An 18,321-nucleotide genomic window follows, 5' to 3' on the forward strand; every position below is an offset into this window, starting at 1 on the left:
ATTATTATTATTATTATTATTAAAGGATTTGAAATAAACTTACTAGTCTGCCTTTATGTGGCCTTTTCCTTCTGGGTCAAAAATCTTAAAAGCATTCAGAATGGTTTCTTCTGGGTCCGTGCCTAAAATTAATGAAATATAATTTAGAAGCCTGGATGTATTTCTATAGCTGCCGAATACTTGCTAAGTAATTACATTCACTTGAAAACAGTGCAAAATGAAGAATTCTGCAGTTGTAGGTTTGAAGACAAAGGTTCCTTAAGTCGGCAGCATTTGTCATGCCAGATAAACAATAGAGGTGAATAGTTCAATGCTCAGAAGCTTAAAAATAATAACTCATATCTATTCTATGTCTGCAGGAGAGAAAACTTCCAGGAACTGGTCTCCAATATCAGTACCCAGAGGATTAGTGGCTTTCAGAAATGAAAATATAACAAACTGTTTCCATCACTGGCTTCCTTTAATCTTGTACTGTACGTTCCTTGTAAAAACATTTTTTGATGTTACTTTTCTTCACTATATAGAGAAGAGGTTATTTCCCTCACTAAAGGAAATGGAGCTCACCATAAAATCAGAATGTCAATGTAATGCAATGGAAACAGGACGATCAATGTAAAATGGTGATTTGCACTTATGTTCTGTAGTGCACTTCCACTTAAGTATCTCTTCATTAAGTGTTACTTATAGAAACAGGGTGGTTTAAAGCACTAGACTCCAAGATTTTGCTTCTGCTCTTAGCTGGGCCACAGACTTTTGGTATGATTTTAATTTCCCTGCTCCTCTGTTCCCAGCAGTAAAATGATAGTAATAGTCTTCCTTTTCTTCCATCCTTTATCTGTCCCATCTATTTAGACTGGAAAAAATTTGGGTCAGGGACTAGCTTTCACAATGCCTTAATCTTGGCTGGGGTTTCTGACTATTCTGTAGTACTGCAGATTCTGAGTATACTCACTTACAGTCAGTTTCAACCCACACCAAAGGATATGCTATATACTCTGTTTCTGACTATTCCCCAGTATTTCAAAATGTTCCAGTAGTATATATAATACAAATCATTATTTATAACTGTAGGAAACCAAGTTTACAAGCAGGTGGACTGACCCATGAAGCTGCTTGGGATGCTGAAATGTTGAAAGTGTGATTAAAAAAAGGTAGTAACATGAAGAATTGCCATTTCAAAGCTTGTTTCAAAGTTTGGCAGAGAGAGAACCAGAATAGAACCCAGTCAAGGTTCCCTGCTCTAATGACTACATACACTACTGTTGGCTTCTTAGTTTTCTTTGTTTAAAAGGTTTCACAAGGATTAGTAGTAGTATCTTAGTGGATACAATAGTGAATAAACGTAAGGCTATACGGCCTCCTTCTTGTCACATACTGGCCGTGTATATTTTTTTGCCAGGCTATAGGCAATGTATTCAAACTGCAATGAATAGATCATCAATACAAAGAGCATTGGTATTTAATGAGTGTTTTGATTGTCCCATGAAGAGAAACGTCTCCCAGCTCTGAAGAAAGGTCTGCATTTTAAGTAGTCACCACTGTGTGGGGGATTTTTTTTTCCTTACTGTGTTTTACATTTTCTATTCTGTCATATCCTTGGACTTCGGCTTTGAAGAGAAGCAATGCAGCAGGCATTCTTTATTGATTAGCTGGTAAATAAAGTGGTTTCTTTGATGTGCGGCATCTCTGTTTTCTGTACAAATTGTATTATTCTGACTCCCTGTAGAAACAGCTCCATGTGGTTGGCATTAACATAAACGGAGTTTTGTTAGCTGTTCATCTGGCATCATAATCTCAATATACAAAGCTAAAGCTCGTCCCAAAAATCCCAGCTTCCCCTTTATGACAGAAATCAATTATAGCACAACAAATTTTACTTAGAAAGCACCTTTCACCAAATTCTCTGAGTGGTACTTAGCTAATAAAGAGTGTTGCAAAATTGCCATATCCACTTCCTCTAGCCCTTTCTCCCTTTCTAATTGCACTACAAAGGCTCTTCATCCCAATTAGTTTTGATTGGGAATGTGCAGTCTTTTGGCTCTGCTTCCTTTGCATGACAAACCCAACCAGAAGGGCATGACAAGCACAGCTGTGATTTTCCCTTCACCAAATGGAAATTAAAATAACCCTCCTTCTCTGCTAGTAGCCAACAGGAAACCTGCAGACAAGAGGGGTACGCTTTACCATTCACCTTCCTGTGCTGGCTCTGGTTTTAGGCCACACATTGGCAGGGCCAGACTCTTTGCCAGCTTCACCAATCGTAAGAGAGAAGAGGGAAGAGGGGAAAGGAAGAAGAGCTCATTTCCATGCTCTGTGTGATTATAAGCATCACAAATAGACAGGAATGGGTAGCAGGGCACCCCACAAGAAATAGTCACATATCCCAGAAGGAAGATTATGGAGAAGGGCACTACCTACTCTGCAAGATGACATCTGGAATGTAAAGGTGGAGGTACCACTGTGATCAAGACAGATCGATGTCTGGGTAATAAAATCCCCTCCTCAGTGTCAGTCTACAGCCTTCTCCATCATCTCTTATGCTTCCCAGACATGCTGTGTTCCTTAGCAATAGTGTATTTCTTTGAGGACTAGCTACATTAATTCTTTCTTTCAGACCTCTCTATTTTCTATTCTAAGTGTAGAAAGCCCTTCACTGAAATTGTGCTCAGTAATATAAAGCCAGAATCCAGTAGCAATACAATAAATGTTTTTAAGAAGATGGGATCAGACTTTTCCATTTTTCTGTTCATTAGTTATTTTAACAAACTTCTGGAATGTGCTTGGCTAAGGCCTACCTTGCTTCGAAGGTCAAGGCTTTCACCTATCTCTAATGCATATAGGAAGATGACTAGAAGTTTCTCCTGGCCTCACGCTCCCTCTCTTGCAGTTTCTAGCCACTAACAGTGTAAAAGGTATGACTACATTACTAGCTCCCACAACAAATTTAGTACCCACATTTTCTGAACTCCCTACAGTGATCGCTATATATTCTGTGGCAACGGGCAAAATCCCTCTCCCTTATCATTGTAAATCCACTGAGATTAAATTATTTCAATTTGTCCACTCGATAAGAGTTACTCAGCAAAATCTTCATCCAATGGCAAAATCACTATTGACCTCAAGTGAAACCAAGGCTGGGCCTCTGGGTTACAATGAATATAGAAAATGAGGGAAGGCCATGTTGCTTCTTCATGCCCTGTAACTGCAAGGATGATGCAGAGGTCATGTTTGCATAATGAGCCAAAGGAGTGCAGAAAGTTTTTTTGTACAAATACTGAAAATACTTTAAAACCAGCTAACACTGGGAGTGATACCACTATAGCATGAGCAACAGGAACATACTGACGGTGAGTAACTCATCTGCACTGTGCTCCAGGCTGCTGTGATTTCATTACTTTCTGGACGTCAACTTAGCACTTTCATGTTAGCTTATGTAAGATGAAATCACACCTTTGAATTGTCCTCTGGACCGTCCCTTAGCCTTTTCATACTTCAGCTCTGCCTGCAAAAATGGAGATCACTCCTTGCCTTTAAGCATTGTTCTGTGGATACATTATTATAACTTGCAAGGTGCTGAGATATTTCAGTGCTGAGGATCTTTGACAGATACCTCTCCAACCCCCCAAAGGTACTTACCTTTCAGCTTTTCCCCAAACATAGTAAGGAAGACAGTGAAGTTAATAGGACCTGGCGCCTCCTTCACCATGTCTTCAAGCTCTTCATTCTTGACATTCAGACGACCTGCAGCAGAGATCATTTTTCATAATAAATCACAAATTGTGTTTCAAAAAACGATTCCCATTCATCTCCTCCCACTAGGGAGCTGAGGGCTCTGTGCAACTTTGCTAATAACATGGTAGAACACAACTCCAGAACACCCTAGTGTAAAAAAAAATTGGCAGAGCTGGCACTAAAGTCAAAGGGTGACTGAAAGAGTAAGAAGGATAAATAAGATGGACGTGGTCAGCAGGGGGCACGAAAGAAGGGGCACTTCCAAATAAATTCTTTTTCTTTTTCTTTTTCTTTTTTGTTTTTTTTTACCTCAGGCCCCACTGATATTAATATAGCAGAGTTCAAAGTGACTGAAGTGAATCCAAGGTCTCAGTCTTTGCCCTCTTACATATTGAGATGCCTTTCTGAGTAGAGGGCAGATGGATGAGTCGAATAGTCGTAGCCCTCCCCCATCCTTGTGTCGTCCTATCCCTTCCCCATCCTTGTACAGTCCTACTGATGAGAATTTAGACCCTGGCAACCCTACTCAAATTGAGTGGTAATTTGCTGTGACTGTACTTTATAGGCATTGACGGGCTTCACTGAACAGGAAAGATACCAGAACTTGGCCTTAAGAAGTAAATATTTCAGGGTTACAGTAGCTACAGGCCAAAGTTTTCAAACCTCATTGTCTCAATAAAGAGTTCAGGAGCTTCTGCTCTTTGCACTGACTCTGCTGGCGTCTGATTCCACCCCAGGGAGCACTAAAGATTCTTATCAAACTCTTTTTAATAAGATCCAGATGGCAAAAGCCCAAATGCCTACATCACTGTTCAAGCCTCAAATGTTGCAACAAGGTTACAACTCCAGGTTTGGGATCATGAACATTTTGATTTTTTCTTTCCGTCGGAAGATTTTCTTTAATCTGCTTGATATTATCAGCATTGTGATGTGCATGGAATGGACAATACCTAATCTCATGACATGCACATTCCACCCCACATAAATGCACAACAGCACAGAACCTCACATGAAGTCTTCCTACTTTTGTGTGGGCAGAGGGGCAGCTAGTCCATGACAACAACATTAATTGGTAGATATTGCATGGCTCCTAGATGAAAAAGGTGCAGCCTGTGAAGCCTGGATTCAGAGGCAAATCAGAAATGCCTGGCATGGATCCCTGCTTGGGTGGGCTTTTTATGAAATAGTTGCAAGGGAGGGATCAGTGCCTTTGGAGAGTTGCCAGCTGCACAGCTCTGTTGCACCCGCCAGTGAGTCCCAGAGAGACCTTCATTTTGCTTCTGAAAGAGGCTGCTCAGGAGACTTTCCAGCTGGAGCTATGTAGAAAGATAACAACTACCATAAAGGAGGAAGATCAAACTGAACAGGTTTCCTTTTGCCTCCTGTGTATCGCATTACTTCCCCCACTGTAATCGTAATACAAACTTTTCTTCTGTGCTTGAAATTTAAACTGCATTTCTTTTAAGTATTTAATTATTACTATCAGTATACCTAGTGCAGCAAATGTGTCTCTCAAGTCTGCTTTGTCAATAAAGCCGTCCCTGTTCTGATCCATGATGGTAAAAGCCTGTTGGAAAAAAAAGGAAAATGTATTGCCGTTGCCATGTTGCACTGGACAGTGCTACAATCGCACATACCAGTCCAGGGGGATATTATATTCATGCTGTAGAGAAGAATATTCAACTTCCTTTGATTCATCCACATCATGCCACATCATTGCACTTTCTTCACTTTCAACACATTACTGTATCTTGGCAAGGGGCTTAATTAAACCCACCCAAACTACTTCTTACTAAATTAATGCTCAGTGCAGTGTGTAGCTGGGCTGAAGCCAATGCTGGCAGCTCCAGCCATTCAGGCCTTAACCCATAAAAGTTTGAATTAGGGAGACTTTAGTTAGGGAGAATTTAGTCAGTGGTTACTCTGTGTGTTTTGTACCTTTCCCTTACCTCATTCTTTGTGCAGCTATCGTATTCTGTAAAACATTTAATTACTGTAGATCAAGCTAAAGTCAATTTCTTCTGGGCCTCAAAATGATGCTTCATACAGAGACAGCTGAATTTTCAGAAGTACAGAGAAATGTAGATTTCATAGTATTATTTATTAAAAGTTTGTTTCTCTTTCCAATAAACTGTATCCTTCAGACTGTACTCTGTGCTCTGACTGACCTTGATGTGTTGACCTTAAATACTTCTTGTCAGGCAAAATTTAACTTTTGATAGAAAAAACCCAGTTATTCTTCTATTTTCAGCCAACACAAAATTTATGTACTCCACCCATTATTTACCAAGCCAGCTAACTGCCTACCTATTTGCATGTCTGTCTACTCACTGTCATCACACTTTTAATGTTTCATTGATTTTGAAAGATTTTAGTGGCCTGAAATTCCCCTAGCCATACTATGGGGAATATTAGTAGAACCAGGCATGTCTCTGAAGGTGGTTATCTGTCTGACATGCACATCAACATGAGAGTGTATCTTTACAATGACCAGGAATTATTCTTACTTATTATTATGAAAGACAATGTTCTCCTGAGAATACAGCTAGTCCATTGCAGCTACAGTAACTTGCAGAGTTTTAAAGTCTACTCCTCTACTGGGTGCACTTCGTTTCATGATTGTGTTATATCAACATATCTTCATGTAGTTTTACCTCCAGTTTCTTACAAAGCCCCACTGCTCACATTCCAGTTTGCCCATATGATTACTCGCAGCATGCATGTTCATAACCCTTCATTTACCTGCCAAACCATCACCTAATAAAAAATTATGCCCAATTCTAAAGAGTTGCTTTCCCTCCTTTTGGAGAGGCTTGCTTTAAATGGTGATCCCCACAATCTGGAGGCAAAACAGAAGATAATATGAAGAGCAAAGCAGAGCCCAGCAAGCTCACAGAAGACAAGAAGAGCCTTAGGTATGTATTGTAATGTATGAACTTAAAATAACATCATAACAGCAATGCCGAAACATTTTCTGGTGAGCTGGTTGAAATCTCTAGATAAAAATGTTCTGATCAAAACCAGCTTTTCAGAAATACTTGTCCCAAGTATTCAGTTTTTAAACACAATGTGGTCTTGGTTTTCACTGGACCACTCCACTGCCTCATGCTTTTGCCATTATTCTGCCACCATCCTCCCAGAAATGCTCCTAGTATTATCTTATTTAGAGTAGATCAAATATAGCATTCTGACCAGTTCTTCTTCTTATTGGTATGTCTTCAAACAGTAGTCCTTGGAGAAAATAAAACTGGAGGTTCATAGGATACAGAGAAGAGTTGGGAGAAGAGTGTTAAGCATGTTCCTATTAACTGTGGGGAAGAAGTTACTGGTTTCAATTTATTTACCTGGACCATACGTTTTTATGCATTTTTAGTCTCATTCACCACTGAGCTTTACTGGTGGGAAACCTCATGAAAAGTAAAGTTGAAAGCCACATGCACAAAATGAAACAGCAGCTATTTATCACATTGGAAATTGCTTTGGAGATGTGAGTTAGCAAAAAATGGGGAAAAAATGAATAATTTAAAATTACAAACCAGTGCAAAATGTGATGGCCTCACAGACATTCTAGAATGTCCACTCAGAAAAAGAGCATAAACTCATCAAAAAAATTATCTGTCTTTAGTATGCTTCAGCTTTTATGCCAGCCTGTTAGATTTACCTCCTCACAGGTAACTGGTCAAAGAATCTACAATGCATGGGAGCTAAAAGATGCTTACTTAGTTAATCTCAACATGTTGCTTCGTTTTATTAGCATTTATGGAGAAAGTCAGCTGAGGGCTTCTTGGTATTTTTGTTTCTAGTTTGTGGGCAGTATTAGAAGGGCACAGAAGAATATTTTCTATTGCTATGGTGGAACAGTCCACTAATTAAAGCCCTGGTTCAATAAGGCATCTCTATTCAGGATAATACTTGAGCTCGTAAGACTATTCTTATTTAAAATCACACTTAAGCTTAACTTTAAACATGTGCTCAAGTGTTTTCCTGAATCAGGGCTAAAGTGGTTGAGATGATAATATTCCTTTATTTTGGGGTGGGGACTTGGGGTCTTTTCCAATACGTCTAGAACTTGAAACAGGAGAGTGAGGGAGGGGCAGAAAGAAGGAAAGAATGAAAGAAAGAATGAAGGAAAGAACAAACAAACACACAAGGAAAATGATATACCAGCCAAAACCACAGAGATGATTCAGAAAACTACTGTGTGTTCTATTAAAGCAGATGGAGAATTGAATAAGGATTACAAACAAAACCTATGTTATTCATTAGCAATAACAGGAGACTATAGAGAACAGCAGAATAGTGACCAACCTCTTTGAACTCCTGGATCTGGGTTTGTTCAAACATAGAGAATACATTGGAACCACCTTCTATCTTCTTCTTTGCCTTTTTTGGAGCCTGTAATACAAGTCAGAAGATCAAATATATATTACTTTTTCTGTTAAGCACCCATGAAAACAAATTCCATCTTTAACAGAAGGTAAAATATATAAACAGTCAAGTAATACAAGAGGATTGTGTTTTGTTATGACAAGGTTTTTAACTCAATCTAAAATATATATATATGTATAAAAAAAAAAAAGGATAAAAAATGCTGCTTTAGTAACAGATGAATCTCTCACTGAGGCTTTTTGCCATTCCCTTGCTCTGGCCTGGAACCTGACAGCTCAGATAAACAAGGACAGCTTGTCACTGCACTGCCTTAAAAAAGGTGAGGGACCCAAAGCGTGACTCTGAATATCACAGCTGGTCCACTGCTTGTTTCCCTAGAGTCACCTATGCCAGACCATTTGGCGCAGGAGACTACTCCCCCTTCTGCACTGGCTTTTCAGAGCTCTGTACTACAGGAGGAGTGATGTAAGCTTATAGTCTCACTTGGAGATGTAAGCTAAAATTCCCAAGCTGCTGTTCTCAAGAAATACAAGCAATTCAGGCAAGTGGCTACAGGTACTCCTTCTTCCCAGTTCCTATACAGGGACAGGCAGCCAGACTCAAAATGAGGCCCTGCATGAAGACTCAGTTCAGGAACTATAAAGGGAAATTTTATCAGTTCCTACTCACAAAGAAATGTTTAGAAGTCTGCTCTGTCTGGACCAACACTGACTGAAGAGATTCTTCCTAGTAGGACACCTACACTTGGAGGACAGTCTATATTCTTGCACCAGCCTATGACACTACACTACATTGCCTTACTAGCCCATATAATTTTAATATTCAAGATAGTAATCTTAAATAAAAGGGCGGGCCTGCTTTTATCACTATTCTGTAGTCTGAAGACTGAGACAGAGAAAGATTGGGGAAAGAGCTACAATGATATCTAAGAATCTAATGCTCACTAAAAATCAGTCAGAACTAGACTTCATTATATATCTTTGAATAAGGGCCCAACCTTGCCTAAGACAATACAGTTCTTGTTCTGCAGTAAAGAATAAAATCTGTGATTCCTAAAGATTACAGAAATGTTTTAACCACAGCATTATCTTTACTTGGGGCAGGATAATGAGCTACATTGCCTTTTGAGTTCACTTCCAGACCGATTTTTTTTTTCTTTATCATTTTTACTTTTAAACTTTATCATCATAGTCCCACCTGGTTCTCATGTAATGGAAAATTAGTCTTACTTAGTTTGGGCTATTCTGCATGAAACAGAAGGCAACTTTGACTGTCTCTTTTCATCAAAATAAAAAAGCCTATGGAAGTTCAAATTCAATACTGATTTCAAATATCCTGAGGAGCAAAGCAGCTCAAGGAAATATTCCCACTTGACTCTGTTTGAAGTATACATTGTCTGATCAATTTAATTTGCTAGGCAGATTTCCGTACTCAGCCACCCTGTTTTAGATCCCAGGTTGGAAATTAGGGCTATGGTAGACACTCACCCACATACCCACACTCCAGACCTGTAAAGCTCCAATCAGCTAATGCAAAGCATTAAAATCTGGAAATAGGAATGGAAATTAAAAGAAAAATGTATTTGTAGTGAGGATAAAAATAAGGATAGAATGCCACCACAGGCATGGAAAAAAAAGTGAATAAGTGGAATGTTTAATGAATGTAGAAATATTGATTTTGGAATAAACAGATTCCCTCCTCCTCCTCCACATGAAATAAGTGCTATTTTGAGCAGTAATGGGCAATCTTCCACGTAACGTGAGGTGCCTGGTGGAGGTTTTCAACAGTTCCGGATCGAATGGAAATATTAAGAACAATCCTACATATTTACATGTATTTGTTCCCTGAGGTAAAAAGAAAGCAGATGTTACCCAGCGGAATGTATTGCAAGCTGTCTGGGGGAACTGACCACAGGGCACAAGGCTGGCTTCAGTGTTTTCGGGTGGGGTAATAGAACTGGTTCTCCTGTTTTCATGTAGCTGGTCTTTGTGAAGACAAAACATGCTTTACCATTCTCATGCTCTGCTCTGCTGTGACCACATACAACATCCATATTCAGCATGATAAATATTCCCCATGCTACCAAACAATCTGCATCTTTTTAAGCTAGCACCACAATAGGTGCCCAAGGACAGTGGGCTCCAGCTCCAGGTTTTATTAACTTTCAATGCCAAACACTGGCAATGCCTCCATTATTCCTCAGTTTAATGGGTTCTCTGTGCTGTAAGTCTTTAAGCAAGGATTGTAGCTGTAAGAAAAAATCAGATAAACCTAAAAGCTGTGGCTCAGTATCTATTAGAAACAGACCAGCAACACAAAAAACACCCAAAAGTTTCTTTACATTAGTGAAGTCCTATTCAAGGCAAAAAAGACTGAAGACTAGTTATCCAGAGAACAATCACCTTACTAGGGGAAATTCATCCTAGCGTGATATTTGTTCAGTGTTACTCTCTGGTTAGTCATCTCCAGGGATGATAAAGAAGATCAGTGCCCATGTCGCTCAATCTATCTTTAGTTTTCTGCTGAAGCCCTGGGTGTGGATCCTATTTATGATCTGCTCACTTGTGGAATGGGGCCGAGACACAGGGGCCAATGAACAGCTGTTGGATGGGAATGGCTTTCCATCACCAGTTTCAAGCTAAGTCTTTTGGCATCAAACATATAGAGCATCTTGGATTATCAGTCTCTTGTTTTTTGAGTATGCAGTATTGGGAACGTAATTTATCTGCTCTGAAAGGCTAGGAAATTCATAGTCACAAAAAGAAACTGCACCTTGATTTTGTGTGACTGGTGGGTAGGCAGGAGCTGTGAAGAGGAAAGCTGAGAGATAAGTAGGTGGAGCAGGCACAGAATACAATACATTGTCACTGTCTTTCTGGTGGGTAAGTAGAATTAAAAGGCAGCTCCAGGAGAATAGAAATAGGTCTATGCTGCTGTCTGACAACTCCAAACACTCCAGAATTTTTTAATGAATAGAATCAGGATTCTGACTCTGGAGTATCTCTCTGAAAGAATGGCATAGTAAAAAGAACTGAGCAAACATACGGTTTCTAAACTGTCAAGGATTTAGTAGGTGACCTACAGAGGAGCAAGTGGGTGAGTGACACATCACTTCTGTCTGCCTTGATTTCCCCATTTGTAAAATGCAAAGTGTGCCGAGCTGCACTTTGCAAAGATAGCTGCTCTATCTTTGCAACATGTGCTTTGAGACTGACATACAAAGCGTGCCAGATGAGAAACTGAAGAGCTGAGGGTCCCCTGGGCTCAGATTCCGAGGCCTCAATAGCACAGCAGTGGGAAGAATGTTGCAACAACTGAACAAGCCTATTAATATTCTTGCCTGAGTGTATTAATCATCCCATTGTGAAGAAAACAACACTTCACTTTAGAAGAGAAACCACAGGCTTGTCACATATCATTCGTTTGTCTTACTAGTGTTAGCACTCTCTCAATTAGCCTGGATTTTAAAGGGTCTTTTTTTTTTTTTTTTGGTTTGGTTTTGGTTTGGTTTAGAAGCTTTAAATGAAAAAATGGAGCCATACCAAAATCTGGTCCCAAGAAAACTCTGTTGAACCAGGCATTTGCTTTGAGCTGAGTGTTCCTCACGGAGGTTCTTTATATTTCTCCTCTCTGGCAATGTCATGGAGCCAGAGAGAACACGAATAGTGCAGTGACACAGGCAGGCAGAAACAATGAGTGTGCGCTGCCTTTGCCTCTCTGGATATAAGAATAGGGATTCATTTTTTATATATCACGGACGGGGGTGTATGTTCAAGTGAATCAGAGTGAAGAAATCTCTGATTTCAGGGTAACCTAAAAGAAAGGGGGACAGGGAATCAGTTTATATGCAAAGGAGGAAGGAGCTGAAAATACTTGGTTCTTACTTCAGAATGTGAGGTGTTGTTTAGCCTGATAAATTCATAAAAGGCTGGTGCTAGAGCGGGTTCATGACATCAGAGATACAAAGGAAGTGACACTGGATTATTGCAGAACTTTACCATCTCAGCCCCTCAATGAATTTTGCAGGCAACCCAGAAAAGTATGGTAAAACAGACAAGTTGCTGCAAGATAAACAAAGATACAGCTCCATAACTGGTGCTGCTCTGCACTGACTGCTCAGGTGCACACTGCTACCCTTCAGTAAGTATGAAGTAACCAAACTCTTACTTGGCATTTTCTGCAGAGCAAGAATGTCTCCACAGGCATTCAGGCAAAATGGGCAGCACTCTGCCAGAAGCCACATTTTTGGTTTGGTTTGGGGACGTCAGTTCCCTCTTTGGTCCACCATACCTTAAAACACTCAGGAAATACTCTAAATGACTAAAGATGACACAGTTTGATATTCCTGACAGCCAAAGTTAAAAAACAAGCAGGAACACTTCCCCACTCAGCAACTTTGTGTCTTCTTTTATAGTTTTTACCAGAGAAGACACCAATGGATAAGCAGGTCTCCTGGGAGGGAGTCCTTCAGAGAAAAACAGCGGTGTACCCTATTAAAAGCCTGATTCTGTTGTCTTGTACCCTTATGTGTTCATTCAGCCCAGGGCAAACTAGACATAAGATACTACCAGCTTTAAATTGCACTGTTTCACATTTTATACTTCCTTCCTCTGCAACTACATCCATGACTACAGAAAAGACAGAATCATCCATCATCTCGCTCAGATTCTGTCCCCTACTGTGATCCACAGTATGATGTTAACTCTGAGTTACTATTACTTTTTCATCCATCACACTCTCTCCTTGTTTTTCATGCACTCTGGGATCTCAGTGATGACATTTCCTGTCTTTGAATTTTTGTTATCATTGAATCCAGCTTCTGAATCAAAAGTTACATCTCAGGCCTGTCCAAGGGATTTTTGCAGCACTGGACAGTTGATTATTGTGTCACAAGTTTGCTCTGCTGAGATAATTTACACTGCATCTGCACCAAAGATCCCAGCTATGGACAAGCCACTCTTTTTTGGTGTGGTTTAGGTCTTTTTCATGGCAGGTGAGCAGCATAAGGCCAACCTGAGTGCATGCCTTTGAGGGAAGAGTCTAGAGGAGTAAGCAACATAAACTGCTCTAAGGGCACAATTTGCATTTCAAACAGGCAACAGCCTCAGATCATTCAAATAAAACCCCACGTTATCAGAGCTGAGAAACAGAAGATTTTTTTATTACCTGCTCTGCACTCACAAACAGATCCCTCCCTTCTCATCCTCACTCCATTTTATATGTAGTCGCAGCCTCCCACACACCCACACAGACACACACACCTTTGATCCCTGCTAGATACAAAAATCTGTTGGACTGCATCCTCCTGGCTTCACACTCCCATACACTAAAGCATTCTCCTCTGCCCCACATAAAATCCCTTCCCAATCACAGTCTCCTTTATTCTTTTGCACAGATATACACAGAGAATGTATTATCTCCCAAAACTTATCTTGGAACGGCAGATAACCTCTCCAACCGCAGACTGCTCAACCTCTATGACCCAAAATTTACCAGCTGCTTTCCACACCCAAAAAAATTTCTTGTCTGGCATATACATGTCCTCCTCCTTCATGTAAACAGATGAACAGTCCCTGTCTACCTGCACAGTCCTCTGTGCTCACAGACACACATATATGTACACACACATGCATGTGCAGATGCATACACAAACACTTCAACAGTTAAACAACTGGCCATGTTTTCAGCTAGTGAAATCAGCATTGCTCCACTGAGGTCAGTACTTGTTTCAGTACAGGTGGTACATTCCAGACAGTTAAGCAAGCTGCAAAACACATTTGATCAGAATGCAATCTATTTTTGGGTACGCAGTTCCCTTCAGCATACAGAATTTGCTACAAGGTGTCACTCGAACTGAATAAACACGGGAATCTTTTGGGAATATGAAAAAGGCTTCCCTCTCCTTCCTTCCGCCTCTCTTCTTCCCTTCCTTCTCTCCATCAGCACAGAGCATGCGGGGAGACATCACAGACCCAACTTCACTGAAATTCCCTGGAATTAACAGAGAGCCGTAGACAGTTCTCAGAACTCCATTCCACAGCACTTGTGTGGTCTGCTCTTGTTAGAAAAATTATCTCCCTGAACCCTGCCTCTCTCACTCTCATCAGCCCTGTATGTCAGAGCCTAGTAGCACTGGCTGACTTGTAATTATTTTTTACTACGCTGCTTTGTCTGCACTAATCCTTTGAAAGTAGCTTTACTGCACATCTGAAATATTATGATGCTATAAAACCTCTGTAATATTTATAAATCCCTTAAGACATCATAAAGAGAGAAAAAAAACTCCCCACAGAGTTCATCTAGCATAATTACATATACATTTCCCTCTGATTAATAAAAAATGATCACTTCCTTATGTAAAGATATTCTTCAGCTTTCTTTCATTAAGGCTATTTTTTTCTTTCCATTTTAAATTTGTTTCATGTGTCCCTGTATAGTAAGGTACCTCAGAAGATATTTTCCCAAAACAAAAGGCACAATGAAAAGAACCACCATAGAGAATCAGCAGTTGAATTGGGAGTGAGGAGACAGAATAGTCTCTCACTATATTTTCACATATCCTAACTTAAGGAATTTTACTACAGAATGTCCTGAAATATCTTCAAACATCAAGCAGTGTGGTGTGTCATTGAACTAAATAGGAGGGAGGAAAACTGGTAAATGAAATTTAAAAAAAGAGGGGAAAAAGAAAACCTAAGACCCAGCACCCCACACCTAAGACCCCACAAAAGGGCTGGCTTAGACTTTAGTGAAGCTGATTAAAGGGAAACCTGTAAATCCACAACTGACAAGGCATAATCAGCACAAGGCACTGCTCACTTCTAAAACAGTGGTGAAGAACATGATTAGTGGCTTGCGTGCTAGTGTGAAACCACTGACACTGGTATTGCACTGACTGAAACTGGAACCTAGGTTTGTGCGTGGATTTTAGAAATGACTTTGAATGTGGTTTTATCCTGCTCAGAACAGCATTTGGATCACATTCATCACCTGCTTAAATGGGATCGGGTTTGAACTAAGCTTTGAGAAAGCTTTTGGGATACAACTCCCTCTCCAGTGTTCTCCAGAATCAAATATTCCATAGCCCCAGGGAGCCACTGGGCAGCACTACTTTAAGACAGCCTGAAAAGGACCTGCAAAATGAGAAAAATAAGGAAAGAGAAAATCACCAGCTTTTTTTTTTCATATTGTTGTAGTCATTCCTCTGAATTTGCAGAAGACAAAGATAGAGCCCGATCTGCCCACTGCTCCCTAGGCAGGAATTCTTGGTTGCTCCTTGGAATCACGTCAAGTGCACCTTTGGTGCAGAGGTGGCTATTGGAGTCCCAGAGCTAAAAGGCAAGAGTGAGCACGGCAAAGAAAAGACACAGAAATCTCTGCAGAACTTCCTACTTCTCCCTGTGGTCTCAAGAGCAACACAGTTACAATTGTAGAGATATCCCTTTCCCTCACTCCCCATCACACCATAGCAGACCTTAGCACTAATTAACACCAGCCATGCCATCAATTGCTACCCTAGCGTACTAGTCTTGGAAAGAGATGCACGAGCTCTTCCCTTCAGCAAGTGCATCTATGTTCCCTACCTTACTCATTTGTTAAACACATGCAGAAAAGTCCTTGGAAGTTCACAGCTCACTCTATGGGATATATCTTCATTCTGGATGCGATACTAAGTATGAGATTTCATGGGGTCCAGTGTGATTATTACTGCTCTGTTTGAATTGTTAGGGTTAGAAAGAAATACAGACAGAGATAAACAGACAGACATGGGAAAGAATAAAACCTACCATACTGCTGCTGCTCCTTCCACCCCTTCTCTGCCAACTATTCAGCCAGCAAACACAATGCCAATTGTATCTTTATATAGTGTCACCAAGGAATAAAAATATGCCTGCTCCAAGTTTAGACAATAGATGTAAGGTTGGAAAAGTGCAGTAATTGGATCCCAATACCATTCCAAGCATCTGTTCCATGCACGGCTTTTGCTTTCACAGAAATAATGCAGTAGATAAATAGAGTAGGCAGTTGGGATACAATTGTACAGCACTCACAATAAGCTAGAGCTGAAGGGCCTTTCCCGTGTACTTCTAAATAATGAAGATAGGACACGCACTGAAAAGATTTTAAGTGGACATGGCATCCTGAAAAAGCAGAAAGAGAAAATACAGAGGAAACTAGCAATAAATCCGGGCCACTGAGATCTCTGGTAGCTCCAGAGCCTGGTGCATGCATTCAGCTCCACAAAAATGACTGAGGTTCTGCATAGGTGCATCTATAACTGGGAGGTATGCTGGAAAAGCACTGCTCTGCAGATGGCAATAAAGTGACTCAGATCAGGTCTGTTTTCCCTGAATCCATCACACATGCCTGAGGTCCAGGGGCCAGATCTCAAGCTACTGCAAATTGATGGAGAGTCATGGACTTCAAAGCACGAAAAAAGGGATGTTAGTAATGAATATGGTGTTAAGAGCAGGAGAAAACAGAAGGAAGCATAGGAACCACAAGGGCTGTGTCTCCTGGGGAATACTCATGGACATTAATGCATACACATTCCATTCGATTCATAAATCATGTTTGGCATTATCACAATGGGCCAAAGCATTAATCAGTACAAAATGGCATAATTCCATGGACATGAAATTATGTTACCTAGAGGTCTAATGTGTGTCTGTGAGAGTATCTATACAGGACAACCGGTGCATTAAAAACAGCAGCAACAATAGGTTTTTCAGAAACATACACTAGCATCTGAAATACTCGTCTACATCAGTCACAGTAACCTTGAGTCACAAAAGTGCTTAACCAATCAACTGAACTTTGAGACAGACATACATCTGAGTATCTAGTTGAACAAGGACCTTGTCCTTTCTCCAGGTTCAGCCCCTTGCAGTGCTGTCATCTCTAATCTTAGATTTGACTGCATGCTCTTCAGGGCAAGGACTGTTTTAGCTGTTGTGAAGTACCTGGAACACCTACAGGGACAATTAAGTAATAAATAAGCATACTACAATTCATCTGGCTTTAGCGAAATTGTCACGGATACAAGTTGGAAGTTAGCCTAGAGTTCATTGTTCTGGCTTCGGTGACATTATACCACTACCTAGTGTAACTCAGCATAAAAATAAATCCCTCAGTCCATTCGCCTGCAACCGCCTGCTGGATAGCGGATCCAGGTTTGTATACTAGATTGAGTTTGGTAATCTGAAAAACTCAAAGTAAGGTTTTTGAGGAAAATCTTTCATAATTTCAAAAGTTCACTGTGATAAAGACTTAGCATGTTCACTGGGTTAGGTCCTGATTCAGCAAAGCTGTTAAGCCTCTGCTTAATTTTAAGGAAGGAATAGTCCCACTGAAATCAAAGTAATAGCTCACATACTCACATTTAAGAATACGGCTACTTGTTTTTCAGGATCAGTGCTCTATTCCTAACACGACAGCCAAATGAGCAGCAGCTTTGTCATTGAGTTCACTGGGCCCAGGATTCCATCCTGTGAATTTTGTGTCCTTCTTTGGAAGAATACTTGTCTTTTCATCCAGCCATTTCATGAGTTTGTCCTAACAGCTCTGTTAACAGATGCTTTGTACTGTTTCTTTGGGAGTTTTGTTTTCTCTTATCTAGTACATCATCATTCATCATTATTATCATCAATTTGCTCCTTAGTTTTCTAGCTTGATCTGCAGGCATTTTACAATAGTGCATGTATTTTCTATATTGATCTTTGTCTTTTCACAGAATTTCTATATTAAATGAATTCTTCCAAGCTGTTTTTAAATGACATGACATGTTAGGATAAAACCACACAATACTGTGTGTTTGTAATGCACATGTCCTGAGAGACCAGAACCCTCTCTGCTTAGTCTATAAAACAAATCCACAGAGGAATTAAGGGAGACATACATCTTGGCTTTAAAGGTCTGCTTGCTTCTGCAACTGCCTCCAAATTATAAAAAGGCTCCAGACTGGAGAGGGGAGGGAGAGAAGGGGGGAATAACATAAGGACTGAAAAAGAAAGGCTTGAATTTAATTGCCCTAAAAATTTCAATCATTCAATCTGGTAATTAGAGAGCTGGCTGATTCAGAAGGCAATTTCATTTGAAAAAAAAAAAGAACCCAACAAGATAATTGATGCTAAGTGAATATTTTACCTGAAATATTAAATACCAAACTTAAGTCTGCCTCCAGGGCCCTTTCTGCTATCC

The 18,321-nt window shown here is 40.2% G+C and overlaps 1 protein-coding gene across 1 annotated transcript; it reads right to left on the bottom strand.

Annotated features, from left to right (window-relative positions):
* Positions 1–42: 42 nt before the first annotated feature.
* Positions 43–15,950, bottom strand: LOC104070956 (myosin regulatory light chain 2B, cardiac muscle isoform). The gene is made up of 5 exons (XM_009574062.1): positions 15,909–15,950; positions 8,041–8,127; positions 5,224–5,299; positions 3,637–3,741; positions 43–122 (listed from the first exon to the last, which is right to left on the bottom strand). Exons 1-5 carry the CDS (start codon positions 15,909–15,911, stop codon positions 43–45), a joined length of 351 nt encoding a protein of 116 aa, XP_009572357.1. The 5' UTR covers positions 15,912–15,950.
* Between the last annotated feature and the right edge of the window lie 2,371 nt (positions 15,951–18,321).

Source organism: Fulmarus glacialis, unplaced genomic scaffold (assembly GCF_000690835.1).
Source record: "Fulmarus glacialis isolate BGI_N327 unplaced genomic scaffold, ASM69083v1 scaffold42913, whole genome shotgun sequence".
Classification (NCBI taxonomy): domain Eukaryota; kingdom Metazoa; phylum Chordata; class Aves; order Procellariiformes; family Procellariidae; genus Fulmarus; species Fulmarus glacialis.

Coding starts and splice junctions, on each gene's coding strand:
- LOC104070956 (XM_009574062.1), bottom strand. Junction 5,300..8,040: donor AGATCCAGGAGTTCAAAGAG/GTTGGTCACTAT, acceptor TTTTTCCAACAG/GCTTTTACCATCATGGATCA. Junction 123..3,636: donor GTTTGGGGAAAAGCTGAAAG/GTAAGTACCTTT, acceptor CATTAATTTTAG/GCACGGACCCAGAAGAAACC.